The 24,787-nt window shown below is 37.4% G+C and overlaps 2 protein-coding genes across 2 annotated transcripts in view; one reads left to right on the plus strand and one right to left on the minus strand.

The window, feature by feature from the left end:
• Nucleotides 1-19,894, plus strand: part of CTNNAL1 (catenin (cadherin-associated protein), alpha-like 1) — a gene marked incomplete at its 5' end in the record, with an annotated part of 39,053 nt that extends 19,159 nt beyond the window's left edge. Inside the window, 11 exons of the mRNA XM_010087888.1 lie at nt 3,244-3,402; nt 5,576-5,668; nt 5,964-6,114; nt 12,108-12,145; nt 14,927-14,977; nt 15,075-15,229; nt 15,973-16,021; nt 16,838-16,894; nt 17,036-17,155; nt 19,418-19,501; nt 19,648-19,894. Of these exons, the coding sequence (XP_010086190.1) occupies nt 3,244-3,402; nt 5,576-5,668; nt 5,964-6,114; nt 12,108-12,145; nt 14,927-14,977; nt 15,075-15,229; nt 15,973-16,021; nt 16,838-16,894; nt 17,036-17,155; nt 19,418-19,501; nt 19,648-19,809 (1,119 nt within the window). The remainder of the gene's footprint in view (nt 1-3,243; nt 3,403-5,575; nt 5,669-5,963; nt 6,115-12,107; nt 12,146-14,926; nt 14,978-15,074; nt 15,230-15,972; nt 16,022-16,837; nt 16,895-17,035; nt 17,156-19,417; nt 19,502-19,647) is intronic.
• A 1,140-nt stretch (nt 19,895-21,034) lies between these two features.
• Nucleotides 21,035-22,279, minus strand: FAM206A (family with sequence similarity 206, member A; the record flags this gene model as incomplete). Its single annotated transcript, XM_010087889.1, has 4 exons — nt 21,035-21,169; nt 21,234-21,303; nt 21,375-21,451; nt 22,150-22,279. Coding segments are annotated over 4 exons (412 nt in total), but the record flags the coding sequence as incomplete, so codon positions are not given.
• Nucleotides 22,280-24,787: the final 2,508 nt, after the last annotated feature.

The raw sequence follows: 24,787 nt of genomic DNA on the forward strand, positions 1-24,787 counted from the left end.
TGTATGTGAAGTTGAAAAATAGGATCCTGTACCCAAAAAGGCTAGTATCTTTTTGTAGACAAGAGTAAGTAAATCAGAATTACATTAGGGAGTTAGTATGCAGTCATATTTTGTGTCCTTACTTACAACTGATTAGAAATCTGTTAGATACATAGGCCTTTGCTAACTCTGACAACAATTAAAAAAAAGTGTTGGGAAATAAGTACTGTGTATATAATCATTATTTTAAAAGTAATGGTTAAACTTCGCTTGTGAATGCATGCATCACTGTTTTAAATACTTTTTCTTGGTAGTGTGTGCTTAAATGAATACATTTGCTGTTTGTTTGTACTTGACTGGTTCTATTGTTTTCTGTAACATAAATGTGTTATAACAGTGCCTTATACTGGCATATTTTTCTAGACAGTTGGCAGCTGTGTATGTGCTTGTTGTAAATCATTCTTCTCCTAAATGCAAACATACTGGGTGTCAACTTACGTCCGCATACGAGATAGCTGCTTCATTTGGTACATGGGATGGACTACACTTGCTGATCAGCAGTCCTTCCCCCACTTTTAACGGATAGCATTGGTGCCTTGTCTGTTCTACAGATTTGAGACAGAGACAGAATTACTGGTTTCTGGCAGCTTCCAAAATATTTGCAAAGCGTTCAGATATCTTTTCAATTGTTTCATGTTAATGTTCTATTAAAACAGATGGAAAAATGAAGTTTAAGGACAGTGCGGGTTTCAATACTAGGCTGCAGAGCAGTGCAAAGATGTTGGAGAAGTATAGTGAACTTGTTCAGACTGAGCTCTCAGCTGCTGTAATCAGAAAACCTCGAGTGCTCAAAAAATCGTGCTGCATATTTCTTAATAGAGGCAAAATGAGTAATTTTGTCTTACGGATTATAATTCCTACAGCTGTCCTGAAGATCTGAGCAGTGCTTTGAATCTATTTTGGTTGCAGACAAGTGCTTTGTGCTGCTTCTGTCAGGCAGTGTGTTGGGCCTCCAGAAAATGGAGGCTACATAATTTGTGCACTTTGATTAATAGTTTTTCCTATGTAGGAAGTTAGTAGCAGAGTTTTTCCAGAGTGACATTAAGCTGCTTTAACTGTAAGATCATCTTTTTTGAGTAACATTGTTCCTGTGTGCTGAATGAGGAGGAAGGGTTCCCAATCAAAACAGTATGCGACTATGTGGAAGAAATCATTAGTATCTTGTATTTTCTTGCAGCTCCATAAATGTAAATGTTACCATATTGTCCTGCCCACAGGTTTCCATTTATGAAAATGTCATGCAACAGACTACACATTCACTGCACTTGAGTTAAAGAATTGTGTCAGGTGCCAATAACAGAAAATTTATTTCTGTAAACCAGCTAACAGAGGTGGCATAAAATACAAAATAATGGGCTACCTGTGCCCTGTGATGTAGCTCCATATTAAAAGCAAGGCAGGTGAAAAAGTAGCATGCTGTTTCAGAAACTGTGGAGCAAATTGAGTGGGTTTGGATTTCTAAACTAACAAATCTTAAGTTCTGTATGACTTGCTTTGGTGACCTATAGAATATGAAAGCTTTCTTATTAAGAGCTTTTTTAAAATGCACGAGGTTAATGCTACTTGTAGAAGTATCAGTCAGAAACCAGGCTCTCTATTGGTGAAATTTAAGTATTGTGACTGTAATTAAAGTGCTTTTGAGAGCCTGGGTGGCTGAGAACACAAAACAGCCTTGTTAAAAGTAGTTCTTTCCCATCTCTGTCATTTTGTGGAAGAAACGTATGCTCCTTCCTTGAGATTATTTTCTTGATAATGATCAGAGAAAGCATTAAGTAGAAGTAAATTTCTTTTTTAGATCAGGATGAAAAGAATCTCTATTGAAAAGGTAATATCTGTGCAGACTACATATAAATGAGAATTGCTGGTTCCTACTCCAACATTACAAACCTTGCAGGTATCTTTTCGTCAGAGCTGACTTAATTTCTGAGATCAGTGGTTTGTGCTAGTTTTAATGGCATGTGAGCAACACTATATAAATAGCTTATAAGAGGTTGTCATAGCTTTTTTTTTTTTTCCTCTAATAAACAGTCACAGCAGGTTTTGAGGCAAAAAAACAGGGTTCTTGCATGAAATTAAACAAAAAAATCCAAAAACCTTGATTCTGGACTGCACAGGAAGTACTGCCAGGGGAAGGGGGGAAAATATGTAGAGTCCAGTGGAATAAAAAACCCTACATATTGTTCTAGTAAACATTCTCTTCTCTACAGAGTCAGGGCCCACCAGCGTCACAATTTCAAGCTCATTGTATTCATAAGAACTTGAAAAAATAACTTTATTCTTTCACAGCCATGTTTGATGGACTGTACTGAATATACAACAAAGTGAGTGTAATATTACAAGACTCGATGGTCTTATGAGCGTAAGAATGCTTTGCTATTTCTAAAGAGGTTGTCGTTTTGGTTTTTCCTATGTTTTTAAAAATGGAACTGATTACAGGGCATAGGGAAACCTACTATGACCAGTCACTAGAACTAACAGCAGCTGTTGCTGATAGCTGTTGTCAAGCAGAGTCCTTCACAGCCCAATTTCAGCAGATCCATGGGTCTGACAGTCTGTCTGGATTTGGGGATGTGTTTCAAGGGGAAGCTTCTCCTTACTTGTTGGGAGGTTAGGGAGAGTGCCTGAGAATTCTCCAAGACCCATCTCTGGCTTCAGTTGCCTTGCAGAAAAGTTGGTTTTTACTTTTCTGAAGCTGTGTCAAGAGCCAAGGTTTTCTTTGCATCACTGAGAATTAAATATGTCCATAGGAACTTAATTTATAATATATTATAAACTCAGATGCTGTGTGGCTTTGGTCTGATTCTATTAATGTGTGTTCTTCATGAGAAGTAGAGTGGCCATTGTGCCATGTTTATGCTGAACTTAGTGCCCCAAAATTTGCACCTGTTTTTTTCCCAGCTGTAACATTATCAGAAAGCAGCAGCATGGTAGCTTCATGTCCTGATTACCCAGCTGTTCTTTTGTTTCTCTCCATATTTGGTTGTGGGTGGTTTTTTTTTGGAGTTCAGTGATTTTATCATTGTACTTTGAATAGTAATTGAAGAATTAAAGCCCCAGATAATATGCAGGCTGTATATGAGTTTTCATGGCAGTAGATTTTTTTACTTATTGGAAAAATCAATCTTTTAAGTTTAATTGACTTGGTACTGGATGTAATTTTTTTCCTTCAAAGGTTTATTTTTCCTCCTTTTCATGCTATTCAAGGTCCACAGTGCAGCAACATCTTTGGCAGCAGATCTGCTAAAATACCACACAGACCATATGGTTCTCAAAGCACTAAAAATCACAGGAGTAGAAGGAAATCTAGAAGCTGTAGCAGAATATACGTGCAAGCTATCAGAGCAGAAAGAACAGCTTGTTGAGGTGAGTTCATGGCTGCTTCCATTTGGTAAGGCATTTAGAAAAAAAAAATGGCTAGATTTGTCTTAATCTGTTCTTTAGGAAGGCTTTAGGGGTTTTTTTTTTTGTATTTTTTTATTTTACTAGTATAGTGTTGAATTTGTAGTGTTCTTGGTGTGGTTTGAGCCAGTGGAGTCAGTGCAGCATACGGTTGTTGTAGAAGGGATGTACAGTCTTACCCAGTTCTCCTCCTGGACCTAGGCTCAAACTCATTGTTTAACTCTGTATTATCTGTATGTACATACTGGGGCTAAAATATTAATTGAAAAATAGGTTTCTAGATCCAAATAGAGATGAGAGATTTTTTTCTTTCAAGCAGTAGGCATCCAGCAACAAGCTGAACCCAAAGACACATTTTAAGAATGCTGGGAACCTAAGGTTAAGTTTCTTAATCCACTGAACTTAACTGTTTTGAAGATCTTGTGTAGCTTTTGTCAGTCAGCAGTGGGTCACTGAAAGTCTTTTCTCCTTCATGAAAAGCAGTGTATATGTTTTATGTACTGATACATCCATGGTTTCATATAGTAGTATTCACACACGTGAACAAATAATACTTCTGAGACTACTGAGCGATCATGGCTCTTACAAGTACCTCTGGAGAGGATGTCTACCACATATACCTTGTTGCTCTCTTGTCTGACAGATGAAGAAAATTAGCTGTGAATAGATGAAGGTAATATGATTCAGAACAAGCATGAATTGGCAGCATTAGAGAGATATTATTGTATTTATGAACATTCCTCACTTCCTGCACAAAGAATGCTACCTCAGGGGCTTGGACCTTTGTGGTCTCCTCTTGGTGTTGACTTTAATAGTATGGGTGTGTTTGTTCCTTTCCAAGATGATGAGGGTTGCCTTTCAGCCTGCTATATTTGTGATATATAGTGTTAAGCAGAGGTACTGAGTTGCACAAAGAAGTGAGAGCAAGGCTGCTAACATAGTGTTGGAGCACTGAACTAGGTGGAGTGAGGAGAACCTCACTTCCATAATTTGCATTTATATTTTCTCTGTGCTAGAGTTTTAGCATTTATACAATTTTAGTGTCTTGAACTTTTCAGAGCACAGTTTGTAGTATCTACTCAAATAAAACACCCCAATTCCCTTCTTATGTTTTCAGACACACTGTAAAGAATGATTTTTTTAAAAACTTATTTTTGTAAAAAGAATTATTCAAGAATGTGCACATATGTGGTTTTGCTTCACTTCTACAAATTCTGTCATATATTGTGGTCTTAAGGTGGTGCAGAAATAACTGCACCACTAGGAGACATACCAAGATACATGGGGCTTGAGTATTTATCCCAGAAGTATGAATATGTGGAAGCAACACCCTTGAATTTCTGTGACTGGCAATCAAGGCTGTGGGTTTTTAATTTCAGCTTTAATTTCCCCTTTTTCTATGACTAATTCGTGTTCCAGTGAGAGACTGATTTTTTTTTTTTCTTTTTCAGGCATGACTATGAGGTTAAATAGTGTTTGTATGTGAGGCCTTATAGCATTTCTGTTGATGGACAGTGCAGTTAGTTTCATATATGCTGTCTCGTAAATTCTACTTTTGATCTGAAAACTTCAATATTACTTCTCAGCCCAAGGTTCACTCTTAATCTTACTTTAAAAAAAAAAAAAAAAAGAAAAAGGGATGACTATATTTTGCTTGCTGTGAAAGGAAACAGTGTTTCTTCCCTAAGTTAATTTGATGCTGATTTGTTCAAAGATAATTAAGTCCCCTGGATGATGAAAGCCTAAATTTTCCACATGGTTGCTAATTGCTGAGTAAGCCTGTTTTGGTGAAGTCATTTATGTTACAATTTTTCCAAGTTCCATAGGTGTCTGATTACTTTCAGGCTTATTCAGTCATAAGCATGTGACATTCTTATTGTTCTATTTTTATTTATTTATTAAGACTTTCCCTTCTTTTGGTGGTTTTCTACATATTCTAACTCAAGATTTAACCCTGTCTTTATTGTAAATGCTCTCTGAGAAACACCCAGCTGTGAGATCCCCAAAAATTTTGTGAAAGGACTATAAGTAACTTTGTGTGTGTGTGTGTTTGTGCATGTGCACCTTTTATCACTACTAATGAAAGCATTTTTTTTTCTTACTGTTCTTTTCTCTTTAAATTTATAAAAATATTTAGATGTGTCGCTTACTGAGGCATGTTTCTGGAACTGAGCCCCTTGAGATTACTTGCATACATGCAGAAGATACCTTTCAGGTCACTGGCCCACAGGTATGCTTAGCTTCCGTACACTTCTACTGGACATAAATAAATAAAAATTACTTCTATAAATTTTTGAGACCTAATGTTGGTCTGTTCAAAGCAGCTCTAAGAAAGAGTTATGCTTTAATATTGGGTGGTAGCTAAAAGAATGCAGGCATCAAGCCTGAAAATGTCAGATAAATACACTACAAAGACGTAATAGTAGCAGTTCAAATTTGTATTTTGCCTATGGAGGCATTTGTAGATTAATGTGCAACACTAAGTACTAAGGCTTCCAATGGTAAATATTTTTTTCTCTGTCCAGATAATTTCTGCTGCAGAAACACTGGCATTACATCCATCTAGCAAGATTGCAAAAGAAAATCTCGAGGTGTTCTGTGAGGCCTGGGAGTCTCAACTGAGTGACATGTCTATGTTGTTAAGAGAAATCAATGATGTGTTTGAAGGAAGAAGAGGTAAGAATGCTATGCACAAATAGAGGAATGTAGTTTTCCAAACATCCAAGAATTTTAAGTGTGATTTAGGAAAAACTGTTTTCTTAAGAGAAGAGCACACTAAACAGTCCCATATCCCCTATGGCAACATGGAATTTAGGTGTCAATACTATATCATACAATGTAATATTGAATTGGGGTGCTTACTGGATTTTTTCAAAGAAAAACAGACAAAAATTTCAAGGCCCAATTTGTGTAAAATGGGTATGTTTAACTTTCTGCACTGTAATTAGTGACAGCAAAATCAAATGAAAGTTTTCAAAGGACACAAAAGTGTTTGACACAGCTCTTTGCCAGCAGTGTCCAAATACTAGGGGTATAGGGCTTTCATCCCCACCTTTTGGTTTGTCTAGGACATATCAGTTCATAACAATCAAGATATAACTTGAATTGTGTGACATGTTTAAGTAATTTCCTGTATTTCTGGAAAATATATATGTATACATAGATATATTCTGTACTATCAGCTTGCGTTGTATTCACTTCATGATGTAGTGAATGTAGTTATTTGATTTTTAAACTGCTGTCCTTTCTCCTGGATGGAATCTCTGACGACTCTGCACTATCTTGGGATATTTTCTCTGGTTGGTAAGTTTATTGGTATTTGTACAACATGTAGAAGAAAACATTGGAATCTTCAGAAAAAGAATTTGTTTTCTTTTCACATAGGGCAATTTACCTTAAAAATGGAAGCCATTTTGTTTTTCATTTCTGTCTAACTTTTTTTTTATTTTCAGATGATGTCTTTAGTGTAGCCTGTTGTACTTCTTGCAGCTACATGTTAGTTTTAGTCTTTAAGGTGTAATTGCATACAGATAGAATGTAATATAGAACAATACTGAATGTCTTACATTATTAAGAAAATTACTCAGGTTTAAAAGTTTAGGTTTAGTTAAATACAGGGACTTTTTCTGTATCTTAGATTTTAAAAAAAACCTTATTCAGGTTAGACAACATTTTATCAATGATACAATACTTCATCGTGATATTAACATGAGACTTTTTAATTTTTAGAGTTTATTTTGGCAGTTTTACTTTCTGTACTTGATCAGGTTTTTGTGTAAGCAGCTCTTTTCTGACAACTTTGAGGACAGTCACAGGGCAGTAGTATCAACTGCTTGCTTCTGGTTGATAGATGAATATGTGTCTGAGCCTGAAGACTTGTAAAAGGAAAACCATATTGAAATTCTGAGTGGGTTTACAATAGTTGTGTGTAGTGCACATTATTGGGAATTTAAGGTGTTTGAGAAATAAGTGATTCTTATCCTGCTTGTTCTTCCACCTTGGTCTGGAATGACATATAAAGATGTGATCAGAGATCCTGTTTATGGGCCTTTTAACTTTCAGTGGGTTTTTTGTTTGTTTTGGGAGCCAAAAACATGCTTAGTTTCTTTAAACATAGAATAAAATTTCATATAATGCTATTAAAAATATTGTATTACTCTAATATTAATGTTACAATAAATTTGAATTTTTCAGGACTGATTATGCAGTTATCTGATTTTTTTTTCATATTCATGTAATGGTCTAGCAGGGTTTTCTATATTTTTTTTATATATGTGTGCATATGTGTGCACGCACATGCACACATCATTTTTAAATGCCATAATATATATACGCTACTGTATGTATTAATGTACTTAAAAATAATAGGATGAGAATCATGCAACCACAGCAAAGCATATATTTGGCTCTCCAAACAAATAGTTCTTGAAGTGTTGCAGCAGATTCCAGCCTCTCCTTTAGTTAGTAACTCTCTCCTCTTGTGGTTGTTGACAGCAGGTAACACACATTTTCCACCAGTGGTACTTTCTAATTTTCTTAAAGCATCATTTCACAAGGCTTGAAGGAGAGAGAAGAGGATGGGTAGGTGTTACTGAGCATGTTAGAGGCTATAGCATGTGAGGGCCTAGGTGCAGTGGAGACCAACTTCTGTTTGGCATAGTCAAATGAGTCTGTTCTTGTTAGTGTCTCTCATTTCCTCAGGCTTTCCTTCAGCATGGTGTTCTGATACAACCATTGGTAAGACAATAAGCACAGATTGTATTCTTTATGTTGCCCTGGGTGCGTTAGGTTTTGTACTGCCAAAACAATGCTTCAGAAATTGTCTTAATTTTCTTTGGCCTGTGGCCCAGCCTAGTAAGGGACTGCTCTCTAAATCTTGATTGTTTCATATTAACTGTCAGTTATCTCCTTAGAAATAATTTGGTCTCCTGTATCCACCCCTCTTCTACAAAGTTTTCCTCTGTATTGTGGGCTGGTCTTTTTTTGTTTGCTTGTTTTCTCTTGTTGGACTTCAGAGTGACTCTTGTCAAAATGCCCACACCCAAATATCCCCACCTTTTTGCATCCAGAAATTACACTAAAGTTACCTTGCCACTTTTTTTTTCTCCTAGAAAACATGACTGATGTCCCAATAAATAAATTGTACTAAAATATTTGTTTGCTAAGAGAGCATAAGAGTGGCATTCACAAAACTTTTACCTCCAAACACAATGACGTTTCACAATATTTTATAAGTTTTTATTCTTTTCATAACTCATAATACTTGTCTTAATGTTGAGGTTGGTAAAAGTATCTTTATTTTACAGACTAAAATGTAACAAGTGCTTTATTCCTAGTAGAATTGTGATTGTGTGTAACAAAAGATAGAATTATAGTAAGAAGGTATATATATTTTTTTTCTCCTCAGTTTAAAAACTTGTATTTTTGTACTAGCAATTTAAATGTTTGGCTCTGTTAGAGTTCAGAATACAGCTTAAGAGGTAAAAATTGAATGGTGACTAAATGTGCTGGACACATCTAATAAAATAAGCATTTTTCTGATTACATGAGATTCACATTGTTTATACTCTTACTATTATTTTTTATGAGCAATTGCATAACTCATCCGTTTCTTTCATATCAGCAAATTGGGCATTTCTCATACTGAGGTTCAAAACTCCCATGGATCATGTACAAATTGAAATGGACTTGTCTTGGGGAGGGGGTGCACACATGCTTGGGGGCAGGGGAGGTTGGTGAGCACACCACAGCCCAGTAACCCTCACATATGTTTTGAAATTGTCTATGCTATGCAGAACTTTACAGTGAGGTAGAGTTGGACTTCTTTTGCTTAATCCTAAAACACTGTTTAATCTGGTGGTGAGGAGGCCCATTCTGCAGCATGTTGGCGTTTGAAACATGTGACTGGTCTGAGGTGAAGAGAGCACTGGACTCCTCTAGAGGAGCTGGGAGATCTGGTTCAGCTGGTGGGGGGATCCATCTGTTCTCCACTGACTGTGCACAGAGCTGAGAATTACAAGTTAAAATAAAATACTTAACTTTGTGGCTCTTGCACTTCGCAATTAATCACCTGATGAAAGTACCTTCCATTGATCCAGTCTGTCGGGGATCAGTCAATCTTTTTTTACTTCTAACTTTTTGGTTTCAGTATGTGGGGGAAGAATGTGAATAATCCCCGGATTGCTCCCTTGTCAGAAGTGAGAGAATGATATATGAAGATAACTTCCTTTCTGCTCTCCTCTTCTGTTTTGCCTGCTTGATTTGAGAGGAGTTAAATGACCATGAGGATTTGGGAGAGCTGTAGTTGATGAACAGGGGATACAGATCAGAATTTCAGAATTCGGAAATTAGAGTTCTAGAAAGAAGAGTGAAGCAGGGATGCAGCCATCCTACTTTCAGATAAGAAATAAGATCAAAACAGGATTTAGAAGTTGAAATAGAGACATTTTGGAGTGAAAAACATGTCTGGAACTACTAGAAAGCAGAAAACTGGAAGACAAAGAGGATGCAATAATAAAAAGTAATTTTAAATTAAAAACAAAGTAAAAAAATGTTAAGATAAAACAACATTAGGATAAACAAAGGCAGACTGTAATAAGTAAAAGGAAGACCGTAATATGGCAAAAAGTCTTTTGCCATTATAGCAAAGATCTGACTTACAAACTAAGGGAATTAGAAAAAATATATTTGTGTATTCTGTTAGTAGAATCAAACATAAATTCTGTGATTATACTGATGTAATTAAGTATTTTCTGATGAACTAGGATAATCTCTGACCTGAGTTGATCAGCGCTTTTGAAAGGTCTGGCATCTGTTCGAGTGAGGTGGGGTTTTTGTGTGTTTTCTGGGGTTTCTTTTTTGCTTGTTTGTTTGTTTCTTTGTTTGGGTTTTGGGGTAGCTTGGTTGGGGTGTTTTTTGTTGGTTTGTTTTTTGTTTGTTTTGGTTTGGTGTTTTTGTTTTGTAAATGCTCCAAGAAATAAATAGTGAGATCCTCCCTCTTTCTGAATATGGTGAGCAACTAAATCTTGCAAAGGCAAATAAGGGGAAAAGCTTGAAGAGCAAAACCAGTTTTTTTTATTTCTGCTTACCACCTGTTTCCATTTGGTTTCCATAATTCTGAATACCCATCTTGTCTGTGCAAGTAGTATGTCCTCTCAGTATGCATTTTTATTCTGTTATGTCAAACATGGTACGACAGGTTTGTTTTTACATAGCACTAAGGGGGTCTTCTATACTACAGCATTTTAAACTTATATGTCAACTTTTGTTCTTGGCGCATCTTACATGCTTTCTTACATGCCCTTTAGCTGATGTTTTGATACATAGGAATTCTCACAGTTTATATCAGTCTTTAGTGGGAATTCTTGCTTGGATGCATGTTTGGGCAATTAACATCTGAATACCTCAGCATTCTGAAAAAAATAGTTAGGCAGCTTGTGCCCTGGTAGCTCATTTCGTCTTTCACAAAACTGTGTAGGGGAAGGAAGAGGTGATCTTAGAAATGAAGAATTCCATTTTTCATACTTCTCAAGAGGGCTGAGGGACACTTGTCAACTTAATTAAATTTGTTTCTTAGCAGACAGTTGCTTAGACAGGGAGCTCATGATCTTTCTGTGGTGTCAGGAGATAAAGAGCCTATTTTCAAAAAATCGTGAATGCACAGGAGAACTGTCTTCTGAGGACTTACTATGAAATTTCTCTGGAACTGTTACATGAGGAGGAAAGAGCAATTGTAGGAGGGGTTTGTTGCTTGTCCTTTGTCCAGATGCATCATGTCTATGCAAACCTAGTACTGATATACATTATGGTAGATATAAGTCCTTTGTTTCTTCAGATAAAATCTATTTTTCACTACCTGTCAAGTTTTTTGTTTATTTTATTTTAATTTTCTTTAGTGGACTCTCCTCTCTTGAATGTACTGTAATAATTTTAAGTCTTAATAGTTAATTAAGTCTTCTGGTAACTGCAGCTCTAATCTAGGCTGTTAGCCCAGACACCGTTTCCTCTTGCTGATAAACTCTTCTTACCCACTTTTAGGTAACACCTAAATTTTTTTTTTCTCCATTTGTTTTGCTTATACTTGGAGTAGCTGAGGCTCCTGAAGATAGAAGAAATAGTTCAATAACTGTGTAAAATGCTATAGAACTTTTTTATTTATAAAGTACAGCTTACATGGGACACATATTATAGTATAACATGAGGATTTTACTGGCATTACTTAGAAAAAGCTGCCTAGGTATTTCTCACTAGTGGCATTGCCTACTTTAAATTTTATGCCATCCAATTCCTGCCAAGAAAAGCCTTATGCGGATCTACCGTTGTATGTTCTGTGCTCTGCAACAGAATGAGTGCATGTAGTGATAGCTGGTCAGTCACTGGAGGAGTTTCTTTATTGTGGATTACATGCAGGGGACTAGAAATCTTACTGAGGGAGACTGTTCAGAGGAATTTTCTTAGCTGCTGAGAGCTAAAATATAAACAGTACAGAGGTCTGGTCTTGTCTCTCTCTGGAAGCACAAGACAGGGAGGCAATCCTTTGCAATATTCCTAAGAGGAGGAATTACAGGTAAGTAATTTGCTTTTATAGTACAGTGACTTAGGGAGGCATGTGATCCCATTGATTAAAATGTGCATACAAATTTTGGTGTAAATGTGTGTGTTCTTCATAGGAGAGAAGCGTGTCTACCTATCGCTACCCAGACCAGGGGTAAGTTGCTTTTGGGATTGTTGTATTTGCACTACATCTGCTTGTTAACTAATTGGCTTCTTTCCATGTTACACCTTCATGAGGACATAGCAATCAATATCTTGGTAACATGCATCCTGATTGGATGGCTGACAGTAAAATATCAAACTTTGTCAATTTGTTAAATGAATAGCAAACATACTGAAAACTAGGGTAGCTAGTTACATAATATGTTTTAATCACTTTGATTGTATGTGAGCTTTAATTCCTGTTCATTAATACGACACTTTTTACCATATACTCAACTGTCACACTATATAATAAAAAAATGTATGGTAGGAAACCTCCTAAACCTTGTTAGTATCCTACAATTGGTCATTTGATTCACTTGCTACATACTGAATCTCTTCACGGGTAGGAGGAAGGAGAAGAATGTCTCAGAAGGTACAGTAAGCCCTACGTAGCTTGTTTATCTCTCTCCTTGCTTTCTTTCCTTAACCTATAATGTTGAGGGATTTGGGTGTGAAATGATCACCTGTCTCCATGTCTCCTATTGTGCAGTTCTGTGACTTCAAACGCAATGTATTACTTCTGACCCTTAATGAAAAGGGAAAAGATCATACATTATAAATCCAACCTGCAGATTTAAATAGAATATAATGTTAGGCTGGGTGAGCATGGGTGAATTTCACCATTACAGAACTAAATACTGAGGCTGGAAAATAGATTGGTTCAGTGACTTTTGATAAGGTTTTTGTCCCTCACCAGTTTGACTAAGCTACGTAGCTTCTGGACTTCAGCTAAAATTTGAACAGATGTTTGAAGTCAGATTCCCACTTATTGACTCATATGCCTTTTAAAAATACTTTCAATAAAAACTTTGTTTCCAGAATTTAAACAGTTCTGCTTTGTTGTTGTTTGAAATGTTGCTACCTTCTTTTGAATTTTGCAAGATGCATAGATTTCAGGGAGTTACAAATAATAGTTTGGAGGTATACAGGAAATGTAGAATACGTCCATAAGACAGAGTTTCTTCCCAGAGTAATTTTTTGCCTAACTGATGCACTAACCTTTGGAACTGCCTCTCAGTGCTGTGACTCCCTGTACTGCCTCTTCTCTCCCTCCTGCCATCAGAAAGGTCTGCCCATGCTTTCCTTGCTCAGACGTCACACTGTTCCTGTCAATCTAATTCAGTTAAATATTTTGTTACATCTGTTTAATTGCAACTGTGCTGTTTGCTGGTAATGATTGGCGTCCTAGACCATGCTGTAGTTGAGGACAGAGCAGTAGTGATGATTCATACATGTCCTTAATGCACAGGTGTATTCTTCTCTCTAGTATTAAATGTCAAATCATGTTTTAAAAGCAGAGTACTGTTTATCTGATTTTTACCAATTCTCCTATTCAAATAGTGTGAATGAACACTAGGATGGACATTCATTTTGGGATGGGAAAAGAGAAGTGGCATGAAAGCTAAACTGAGCAGCAAATTACAGGAGAAACTTCAATAGTAGTACTTTATTTTTGCTCAGACTCTTGAAGTGAGAGATGGAGACTGCACCTGGAGCTTATTTCTGATGCTGTTCACAATGAATAGTGCTTTATTTTTTTTTTCCCTGAAGGCATTACTGAGCTTAATTTGCCCAAGTACCCCCACCAATGAATAGCAGCTCTTTCCAGATTCTCAGACAAGGATCTTAGTCCTGCAGTGGTATAATCCAACCTCCTCCACTGGCTCACACCTCTCCAAATTGTGAAACCAACATTGTACTTTCCCATTCCTCTGCTCTCTAGTGCAGTTTCTGAATGTGGACTGTGGCTCCCATGTTTGTTAGTTTTTGCTGTCTTTGCACAGTGACAGCACCAGCACATGAGGTTAAAGAGTCCTGCACTGGTATCATCCAACCTCCTATACTGGCTCACACCTCTCCAAGTTGTGAAACCAACATTGTACTTTCCATTCCCCTGCTCTCTAGTGCAGTTTCTGAATGTGGACTGTGGCTCCCATGTTTGTTAGTTTTTGCTGTCTTTGCACAGTGACAGCACCAGCACATGAGGTTAAAGCTAGGAACTGCTAATCTCTACATGCAAATTGATCTGCAACAGATCATGTGTTACTGTGTGTATGTGTTACGCAGTTGGCAAACTGTGCCTTATCAGGTATTCAGCTCATCAGTACCACTGATTATTGTTTAATCTGAGCCAATATTCTCCTTGCAGCCAGACTGATATTTCGAATAGCTCATTACTTAAATAAATTAAAGTAGGAAACTCATAAAAAGATCAGAGTCTCAATATTTGTTTCCAGCTACTTCAGCAAAGTGACACAGAATAATCAGCTGCGTTGTCACCCTAGCATTTACGTGGATTGTACCCTAGATCAGCTTGCTTCTAGCTAAATAGACTTCCAAGTCTCTGTTACATTAGCATCATCTTTGTTGGAAGAAATCAGTGCAGTAGTACTTGATTAAGACTGTTTATTTAGTCCTAAGTATTACCGAGGATTTAGAGGGTAAGGGGGAGAGATGGTACTGCATGAGGAAGAGGAGCCTGAGAACTGTGGAAGAGGTCTTTTCCTTGAAACTTTGGGGTGTCCATAGGCACAGACCCTGTTTGCACACGCCATTTCAGGAGGACATCCAGATCAGAACAGGTTCTCACCTTCTACTGAAGTTTTTTAGAGCCACTGGAACTCTCCTGCAAAGTCTACCTCTGAGTATATAGCCACCTCTTAGGATTTGTTAATAAAATTGTTACTAATCCCTTTTATTTAAAAAAAAAAATTTTTTTTGTTTGAAACAGAAGCATAATGCAAGTCTGAAAGCATTAAAGCCAGTCAAACTAGATACTGAGGTAAGACTCCATCATTTTAATAGAAAAACTTTTAATTTTTTTTCACTTGTCCGAAAAGTATATTTTCAAGTGCCATAAATATGTTTACCATTTACAGGAACAGATGAAAATTGCAAAACTTGGATTAGAATTGCATCTGCTCACATCCAATGTGGATTCTGAGACAGAGAAATGGGAGGATCAGGAGAATGAGATCGTACAACATGGACAAGGCATGTCAAGTATGGCCTACTCCATGTATTTATTTACCAGGTAATTACCCTGTCTGCAGCATGTTTTGGTGGGAAGAAGAGCATTAACAGTGTTTATAAGAAATAAGACAATTTCATTTTCAGAGTATAATAATTTGGACATGTTCAGAAGGGGAGCTTTAATTTCTGTCCTTACGCTTTATAAATCCTTGTAAATTTCTAAGCTGTTTAGTAATAAAATTAGGGTTTTTTTTTTTTAAGTGCTAAATGTGTGTTTTGTTGCAGAATAGTTATTTAAATATGTCTTGGGTACAGAAAACATTTTAAGAAGCATGTTCATACTTTCAAAACTAAGCTAATTAAAGCACAGGTATATAACTGTAGATCAGAATTACTGATCCTTGTTGTGCTGAAAGGCGTTCTTCCAAAACTTGCCCATGCAAGGTCAGCTTTCTTTGGAGAATTTAGGGGTTTTTTTTATAAGAGTTGCAATTTTTCTTACCTAGTAGTCCAATGATACTCAGTAAGCCAGAGATGTGGATTTCTGTCCTTGTTCAGCTGATGAGAACTGAATCATTGCTAATTTCCCAGTAGTGTTCTAGCCACTGAGGTGTTTATATCATGTTTTGAAATGCAGTTCCTGTAGTAAGTTGTTGTTGTGCATATTATCTTCTAAAGGAGTGATAGTTTACAGTTCAGTGGTGTGAATAGGTGAGAGAGAGATACTACAAATTGTGCAAGCAGCAGGCAAAATAATCTGTAGTCTATACATGGCATATATTCTGTTTTCATTATTTCCCACAGAGGAGAAGGACTTCTGAAAACTACTCAAGATCTATTTCATCAAGCAGAGGTAATACATTTTTAACAAAATAGGAGTTAGGAACTCTGAGTGAAGAACAAATTGGAACTTAACTCTCTGATTCCTTACACATAGGTACAGTGTACCATGAATTGACTGTCAACTGTAGTTTTTAAGCAGCCTAACTCTGGTACGGACTTTGTGAAAGCTAACATTTCAGGGTTCTAGTAGTAGTTTAAGATAGTCTTCATTAAACTGACACATTCCAGTTAGGAGTAGGGACGGAGAACTGGCAGTATGGAAAATACAGTGGACTACAGTGCATTAGTAGTATTTGTTGTGTCCCTTAGCTTGGTCCCTGATAGTGTCAACAGATGTTCCCTCCTAGTTGGAGCAGCAGTATTTTCATAGGAAAGAAAGAAGATGTAAAAATTTGAATAATACAAACAAACAAAAGCCAAGAGGCCAAATGAAGGAATGTGGTGTGGTATTTCCAAAATACATGCCTGTGTTTAATGGGAGACAGGTTATGTTTGTCAGGACAATAAACAAACAGCAGGTGTCATCTACCCCCAGAACTTTTGTGAGCTGCTACAATGCAAAAAATAATTGGAAGTCAGGTTTTTTAATATGTAAAGGGGAAGCCTTGGAACTTTGCCTGCCTAGGAGAATGGCAGTTTGTAGTGTAGCTTGTTATTTCAGAAGTCACTGCAAACTGCTGACATTAATTATAAATGTATATACAACTATCACAAATATTCCTTCTACCTTTTTACTTTATAGCACACCATTTATTAAAACAACAAGGAAGAAGAGCCTTGTCTTTCATTGCGGTTCATTTTGTTACATGCTTTCTCTCCCTTTCAGATTTTTGCTTCAGAGGGCACAAAGCTTGCTTCAGCTCTTCATGCCTTTTCTGATCAGGTGATGTACGACCTCTAAAACAGCCATTCAGCTTATGACACTAGTGATAATACTTAAAAGCTGGTAGTGTTATCTTCTCCATTAACTTAATACTGGAGTCTCTAACACAAAGTGGTTTTGTCTTCCTGAAACACACCTCAGGTACATGATGATGACAAACCTTTGCTTCTGTTGGAGGCTGAAAAGCTGATCTCTATGTGCAAGCAGCTCCAGATAACAGCTAAAGCTTCTGTTCAGGGTAAAAGTGCTACATTTACAAAGGTAAGGTAAAAATTATATATATGCCTGAAAGTAAGACACAACTTGTTTTGAAATCTAATAACTTACTAATTTATGCTCCTGTTAAAATATGAAACAGTTCATGACAGCTGAACTTCTTGGATTGACAGAGGCCCATAAAAATTAATAAGTACAAAACTTTATGCTGTTGTGCAAGCGTTTTTCTGCTATGCAATGTCATCATTGCTGTTCCTCATGTAGAAGAGGGATTTACTTCAACCTGAAGTACAGTTTTGCACTTAACATGTTTTGTGAAGCTGATGTGCAAAGTACAGAGGAAGAACAGTAAGAACTGTTCCTCTTGCTGGAAATGTTTTGTCTATTGGGACATCCCTCACTGATAACTGTAATCCAAGCCATTTACCACACTATCTTGTCTCAGGCGGGGTATTTCTTCAGCACAGGTGCTACTGTTTTCTAGCCCTTTTAACTTTTTTTTTTTTTTTTTTTCCGTGCCCCACTACCAGAGAAGGGCTTCCGTGAAGTTTAGCCTGACCTGACCCCTTCATTCATGCTGACAGTTTGATAGCAGGCACAATATATTGCACTGGCACCCAGCATACGTGGAATCCTGACAGTGGATAGTTTGGATAGTATTACTCTACAGGCTTATGCGAATGTTTTCTTTAGGGAGCATGGATATCCAGGTTTTGTGGCCCAGTGGCCACAAACCTATAATTGATATTAATGTTTTAAGGAACAGTTTCCCTACCCCTAGCGTATCAACTTTAGAGTCTAAGAATCAGTAAAATAAGTAATAGGATTTTTTTCCTTCCTATTATTAAAAATATTGAAATTTGGATTTTGGATTTCACTGTTAGTGAGAGTTTACAGAAATGTTGCCCATGACAATTATGTTCCTGGACTGCTCTAAAAAAAAAAAAGTGGCAAGGTGTCCATAGGCTTCCACTACTTTATATTTCTTTTTACTGCTGAGAACTTTTTTTTCTGACAACATCTCCCTCAACTCACTTACTAGATAAAGAGAGGTACTGGAATTTTATCATGCTGCAACTGAGAATTTTCAGCTGAATAATATGAGATGGGGTAATACTGCATATAGTAATACTGCAATCTAGTGGACTACAGTATTTGTACTGTAATCTGCTAGAATTTCATTCAGAGAAATATGAACTGTAATTAAATGCACCTCACTAAGAAAGTCATAAAAATATTAAATGAAGGTAATTTTTACTTCCATCACTGTAATAATTATTGTTATTCTGTTGTTACATTTATGTTAAGCATCATTAACAAATTCCAAACCCCAAAGACTCTGTCACTGAAATACATGCTTACTTCTCAGGAGGTAGAGACTGTACCCTAGACTGCCCAGGGTTTATTGATATTAGCCATATTTGTTATAAGTAAATACGTATACAGCTGCCATGAAAGTTTCAGCATTGTTACTGTGACAAGTAGATATGCAGACATTAGCAGGGAAGAGAGGTCAGGCTTTCTGAAGAATTTTGAGTATCCCTGAGCAGCCATGTGATAAACGTGAGCAAGACCGTTTCTGTGCACCTGGATGTTTGTTTCCAATGAGCTATGGAAAAGATGTTTCTATTTTACAGTGGAGACTGAACCTGTTTAGACCATCCAAGCCACTCAAAACCTAACTGACCCCTTCAGGGCTACTGCTTGGTTTGTTTCACACTCTCTAGCTAAACTAAATGGGAACTCCAGTCTGTTTATAGAGTGATTTATCACTGCATAGTGATAACATGCTATCAGATTAATGTTTCTTGAGAGCCCAGACTTGTGACCTGTGCTAAATGTTAGACTTGAGGCATAAACTCAAATGCCTTGAGATGTACCTAACTTTCAGTGTAACCCGTATCAAGATAAGGCTTACATGATGCATGGCTTTCTAAATCATGCTGACAGGACATAAAAGGAAAACGATGAAAAATTGTGATGAGTCATACTTAGGTGGTAAGAGCTCCTTTTAAAGGCACTTATATTACTATTTAATATTATATTATTATTATTTCCTTCTCTTGGGATATGTCCTTCCCTTCTGCTTCCTAGCTGAAGTCTTGGGTTAACAAAAGGGATGTTGTTGCCTTACATGTACTATATACAGAAATTTAAAAGAGCTAGGCAAAACCTTTTGATTAGAAGGGATTTATGAAGGAAAAATATTACCTATTCAAGCTTGAAAGAGATAATAATCTCATGCATTAAACAATGCCCTAGTAAAAGTAATCAGTGGTCTTACTCTACTCCAATTGCCTTGTTTAGGTTGATGCATGCATTCTGAAAACAAGGAACGTGATGACTCTGTTATGCCAACTTCTTCCACTGTGCTCCAAATTACTGAGAAAGGTGAATGCTTGGTTCATCTGCAGTATTTTAAAGGTTTTTGGAGGGTTTTTGGTTGGTTTGGGGGGTGTCTTGTTTTTTTGGAGGGTTTTTGGTTGGTTTGGGGGGTGTTTTGTTTGTTTTTTAAGAAATCTTTTTTTAATATACAGAATAAAGCGGGAAACGGCTGTCTTAAACCTGCTCCACCGTGGAGAGAAGACAGGATACGAACTGGTACAAATGCACATACTCCAGAAAGGAGAGCTGAGACATTTGGTGTCAAATCTTTAGAAAATCATGTAACAAACATGACATTTTTAGAGAGCAAGTAATTTTAGCGCTTAGAAATGCAGGAACACTTCCATTTGAAAATAACACTCGCTGAATTATCAATATTGCTTTCATTTGTGGAAAGTCAAAACAGGTTAATTTGAATTAAAACTGTTGGCCTTTGTCACATCTAATAGATGTCCCATTACTTAGCAATTACAACACAAACTAGTCTAATCATTATGTATTTTTATAATGTGAATGCCTTTCCTGTGCTTACTATTGATTCTGGTTTTGTAATGAATGCTTATGAATGTCTTAATGGATGTTTCAACCCAAAGATGCTGCTAATAGACATTTTATATAAAAGAACCTTGTGCTGCATATGCTATATGTAACACTACTGTTGAAGTCTGTAAACTCATCTCTGGCCTATTTCAGTCTACGTATTTGATAAAGCAGAATCTGGAATATAGTCTGAAAGGCTGTGGCCTAAAGCACTGAAATGTTATCTTAGTTATGAGGTATACCTGCAATGAAGTAGTTCTAGGAAAAACTCTTTCAGTAGCTGCACCACTGAATTTTAATCTTGTTCACATATTTCCAAAAGTGTATTTCTAAGTGATTAATACTCTTGACTCAATCCCTTTTTCTTTTACCATCTTTATTTGTAGATTGCAGTTGTTGCTTCCTTTTTTTGTTAAAACTTACTGAGCAGAATTTAAATTGCCTGTAGAACCACTGAAGTATTATGTAGACTTTACATTATACCATTTAAAATTTAAGAGAATAGATAGTGATTATGTTAAACTTCTGTACAAAGGGCATTATATGACTTCAGGATGCCATGAAAATATAACCTGGTGTGAAAACCATATTTTCAAGTTTATCTGCTCTTAGTACACAGGCTTCTGTTGCATTTTTATTTTCAATTCGCCTTTGTAAAACTCCATATTGTATTAGTTTAGCTAAATTAAGTGATAGCTAAATCAGATGATTTTTCTGTACGTATTATGCTTGCACTGAGCCGAAGCAAAGCTGCCTGTGGAAAATAAATACTCTCCAACATATCACTCTGTGCTTATTTAAAAACTTGTAGTGCTAGAATTCAGAGAGAAAGAGAAAGCAAAATTTAATATACAAACTGTTTGAAATAGTTTATTCTTGTATGAATCAAGTGTTTTAAGTTCCACTTCTAAAAAACAGGCGCTAGGCCTTTCAATACAGAAAGCTACAGTGTACAAAAAAACCCTTATTTAGTATCAAACACAGCTCATAGCTGTATAATTAATTTAATGAAGAAGAATTAAGGCGTTTCAGCAAAACTTCCTCATATTCCTTCTGTGTCAGAAGTCCTTGAGTTATACTCTTGCTTTCTTCAAATTTGGGTAGAACCACTGCGATGTATCCCTCAGTTGATGGCTAAACAAGACTGAAGTTAGTAGTGAAATAAAAGTTAGAAAATAAAAAGCAAAAAGCTTCTTACCTTTTCTTGCAGAATAGCTGGATTGCTAAGAATGTTTTCATTCACTTCTATCAGTCGTCCTCGTATGCAACTGCAAAAGTGTCAAGTTTCAGTAAAAGTGTATGGTATGTCAAGGTAAGAAGAAAAATGGAAAAACCTTACCTATAAATAGTGTATTCCTCTCCATCTGATGAAGATATCCTGCACAGAGGGGCAAGTTCTGTTAAAAATTGAGCTCCCTGTATTTGGGGGGGGGGAGAGAAAAAAATACACACATATATACACACATGTAATTACACAGGGCTTTTAAAAGTACCATCAGCAACACAAGTTTGTAAGCTTCAGAACAATGCAAGGAAGTGTGATAGTAACAGGTCATGGCGAGTCACATAGCTGTGCTTCCCTACAGAAGGGCATATGACAACTTAAGTGCACAAATAGATGAGGAGTTTGTAAGATCTTACAAGTTTAGTCATAATTAACTTTCTTTAAGTTTAATCAGATTAAAATTGGCAAATAGAGCAGAAAAACAGCACAGCTGACTTTAATATAACCAGGTTAAACTACTTGTATTTGAAAGCCCACCATGAAACACACTCAACTAGCCCATCTGCTATCCAGGTCTGTTTGTCAAAAACAGTAGTCTGAAAGCATGTTTAAGTCCCTGTATATACTAAGAAAAAAATTACTAAAAGGGACTGTTAGCCTCAGTTTAAGCAGCACTGGAAACCACTGGTGTTGTAGGAGCACTGTAAGACCCTGATTGGGACAGTTAGCCAGGCACCTCTTGAGGAAAATCTAAATTCTTGAACTGTGGAGGGGCTGTTTAAAAATAAAATGCAAAGGCAACTTGGTAAGTTTCTATCTTAGAAAGGCTATAAAGTCTCAAGCACTGTGAGAGATGAAAATTAAAACTAACCAAGTCAAAAAGCCATACCCTTTTTGACTTCCCAGAGACCTTATTCTGGAGTCTGCTACAGTTGGGACTGATTTGGTAATTAATGCTTGTAATTGTTTTTCCATTTTGAAGAAGAGGATGGGCTTCTGCCAAGGTGATGACACAGATTCTGCAAGAAGAAATATAATTATGATGCTGCAGCTGTAAGAAGCCATACTTTTATGTGCTCTAAGCCAGCTCCACAGGATTTAAAACAGCTACTGACTACTTCATTTGGGCTCCTAGTCTAAAATTCTAGGAAGACTTTTGATGCCGTGAAAGCTGTTCTTTATTTTCATTCCGTAAGCAGAGTTGTCTTCCCTCTACAGTTTAGCAGGAAAGTTAAGCTGGTAGTTCAGCGTGAGTCACAGGATGGGCACCTACCAGGCCCAGGGAGGAAGCAAGGACTGACAGGACTGGGTGACAGCATGGGGGCTGAGTAGGGTAACCCAGAACACAATTTACCAGAGCTAATGAAGGAGAATGGAGGATAATTGTTGGCTGTCAATCAGAGACAAATTTTAGTTTCCCACTTAGAAAAATGTCAGATACAGCATGAAATTGGACTTGCTTTCTTCAGAGGGCATCTTGACATCTGCTGTACCAAACAGAATGAAAAACCCCCACAGAAGGTGCTTTATTTTGAGATACCAGTCTGGATCAGCAAAAGCAGTACACTTCTTACTTAAACAGGACACAGCTTTTAAATAAGCTGGAGCTCCTCTCCATGTGAGCATACGTGGTTCACTTGTCTTGTGATAGCTGAAGCAGATCCATAAGATGATCAAGTAAAGCACTTTTTTGTAGGAGAATGCAAGACAAGGTAATGTTTCTCAGCATAGCTAAGGGTGAGGGCTAAGTAGTTACAGCAGGTGAATCCTTGGGTGATCTGGGCTTTAGGTAACCTACTGCTTGCATTTTATCTTTTTCTAAAGGACAGGTTTTTTCTTGCCATGAAACGGGAGAGTTTGACACAACAGGCCCAGCTCTAGAGACTAGGCCTACCTTTATCCCTGGGTTAGAACCATACTTAATGCACAAACAGGGACAGTTCAGAACTTGCCAATAAATGAACAGAGATGAAGCTATCCTCCTGTTTAAAGAGTTTAAAACCTAGAGCAAGGTCGAGAATTAACACAACAGTAGCTCTAAAGAAAACCATGGTACAGAACCAGAGTGTTTCCTGGGGGAGCTACATCCATCTCCCTCCACTGTCGCATCTCTTTCTTTCCAAGTTCTTGCTGTGCAGCTCCCCGCAAGAGGGAGCTGGATCCTGGCGCCTGCTTTCAGCATGCCTGGCAGCTCAAAGAAAGGGACTAGAAAAAGCTACCTCCTCTTGACCCCAGCCTCTTTCTCAGGGGGAAGATGACAAATATCTGTTTGAGCTGTCATCTACTAGAGCTGAGACCTGGCAAAACAAAAAACAAAACCAACAGAGAATTTTACACTGCTTAAAAATACCAAACTGAGCTATAGCCCCATACATAATAATGGTAAAATACTTTATAGAGCATTTGGCTAAGCTGCTGTAGAAGCCAAGGGCCCTGATATTTCAGAATTCAAAGTAGCAAAATGATCTTTATAGACATTTGAACAATTGTTTATATTTTTATTTCCTTTGCCCTGTATCAACAGGATTTAAACTGTTATCAATAGAAAAGTTTTTATATTGGACAACTGACACTAATAGCTAATTATCTAATATTTAGCACAAATGAGAGGATGTCCTTTCTTGCTGTTGTACCTGTTATTCCCAGATACTTGTGTTTCTGTTTCCAAACAAGAAGCAAGGGCCCTGCATGAAACAGCCCCAGCTCTGAAGGCTGCAGCCAGGCGATGGTTCTGCCCCGCGCCAAGCACACCCTTCCTGTCCCTCCGAATTCTTAATAAGAGCAGGCAACCCCCTGGGAGCAACACATGCCTCCACACATCAGCACTTTGCCCTGCTGATTTCTGTGCAAACAGTGGTTAAGTTCTGTTCTTCACTCAGGGACTAAACCCCCCTGCAGTGCTCAGGATGCCCCCAAGCCCTCCTGCCATCAGAACAGGCTGTAGCAGCGGGGCAGGAGCTGGGGAAGGTAAAGGTGTGGTGTTATAGTCCAAACCGCGTACAGGGTTGATTTATTGCAAATGACTGGACATCCAGCTACACCTAAGTAGAAGCAATGTATGACATTTTATTTCCTTTATCTTGCATTCACTGCCTGTAGTACACAAAAATACACTTAGAAGTTGTATGTAGAAAAAGCTAAATGTTTGTTCAAACTGATCCAGTTAATTTCCTAGAAACCAAGTTCAACAGGCAACTTCTGCTGCTGAAGCAAAAGGGGAGGGAGAGACATGAGGGCAGCACTACGGACACCGAAGATTTTTAAAAAAAAATAAAATCAGTGAGCAGTTTGAGGGGAAGAGTTCAAGCAAGCTCCACTGTTCGTTACTGGAGCAGTAATTAAAGGACAGAGGAAGCCTAAGCTTTCTGACACTCTCCCATCCTCCCACCTTCCAGAAAAATCCAGGATCGCCTGATATTTTCCCCCTGTCCCCCCCAAGGCGTTTCTGCAGGACTGGAGCCTGTTAACACCCCAACCACAGGCCGCAGCAGTCGCTGCTCCCTCCCACCGCGGAGCTGGGCGGGCGG

This window comes from Pterocles gutturalis, unplaced genomic scaffold (assembly GCF_000699245.1).
Source record: "Pterocles gutturalis isolate BGI_N339 unplaced genomic scaffold, ASM69924v1 scaffold36566, whole genome shotgun sequence".
Lineage (NCBI taxonomy): Eukaryota > Metazoa > Chordata > Aves > Pterocliformes > Pteroclidae > Pterocles > Pterocles gutturalis.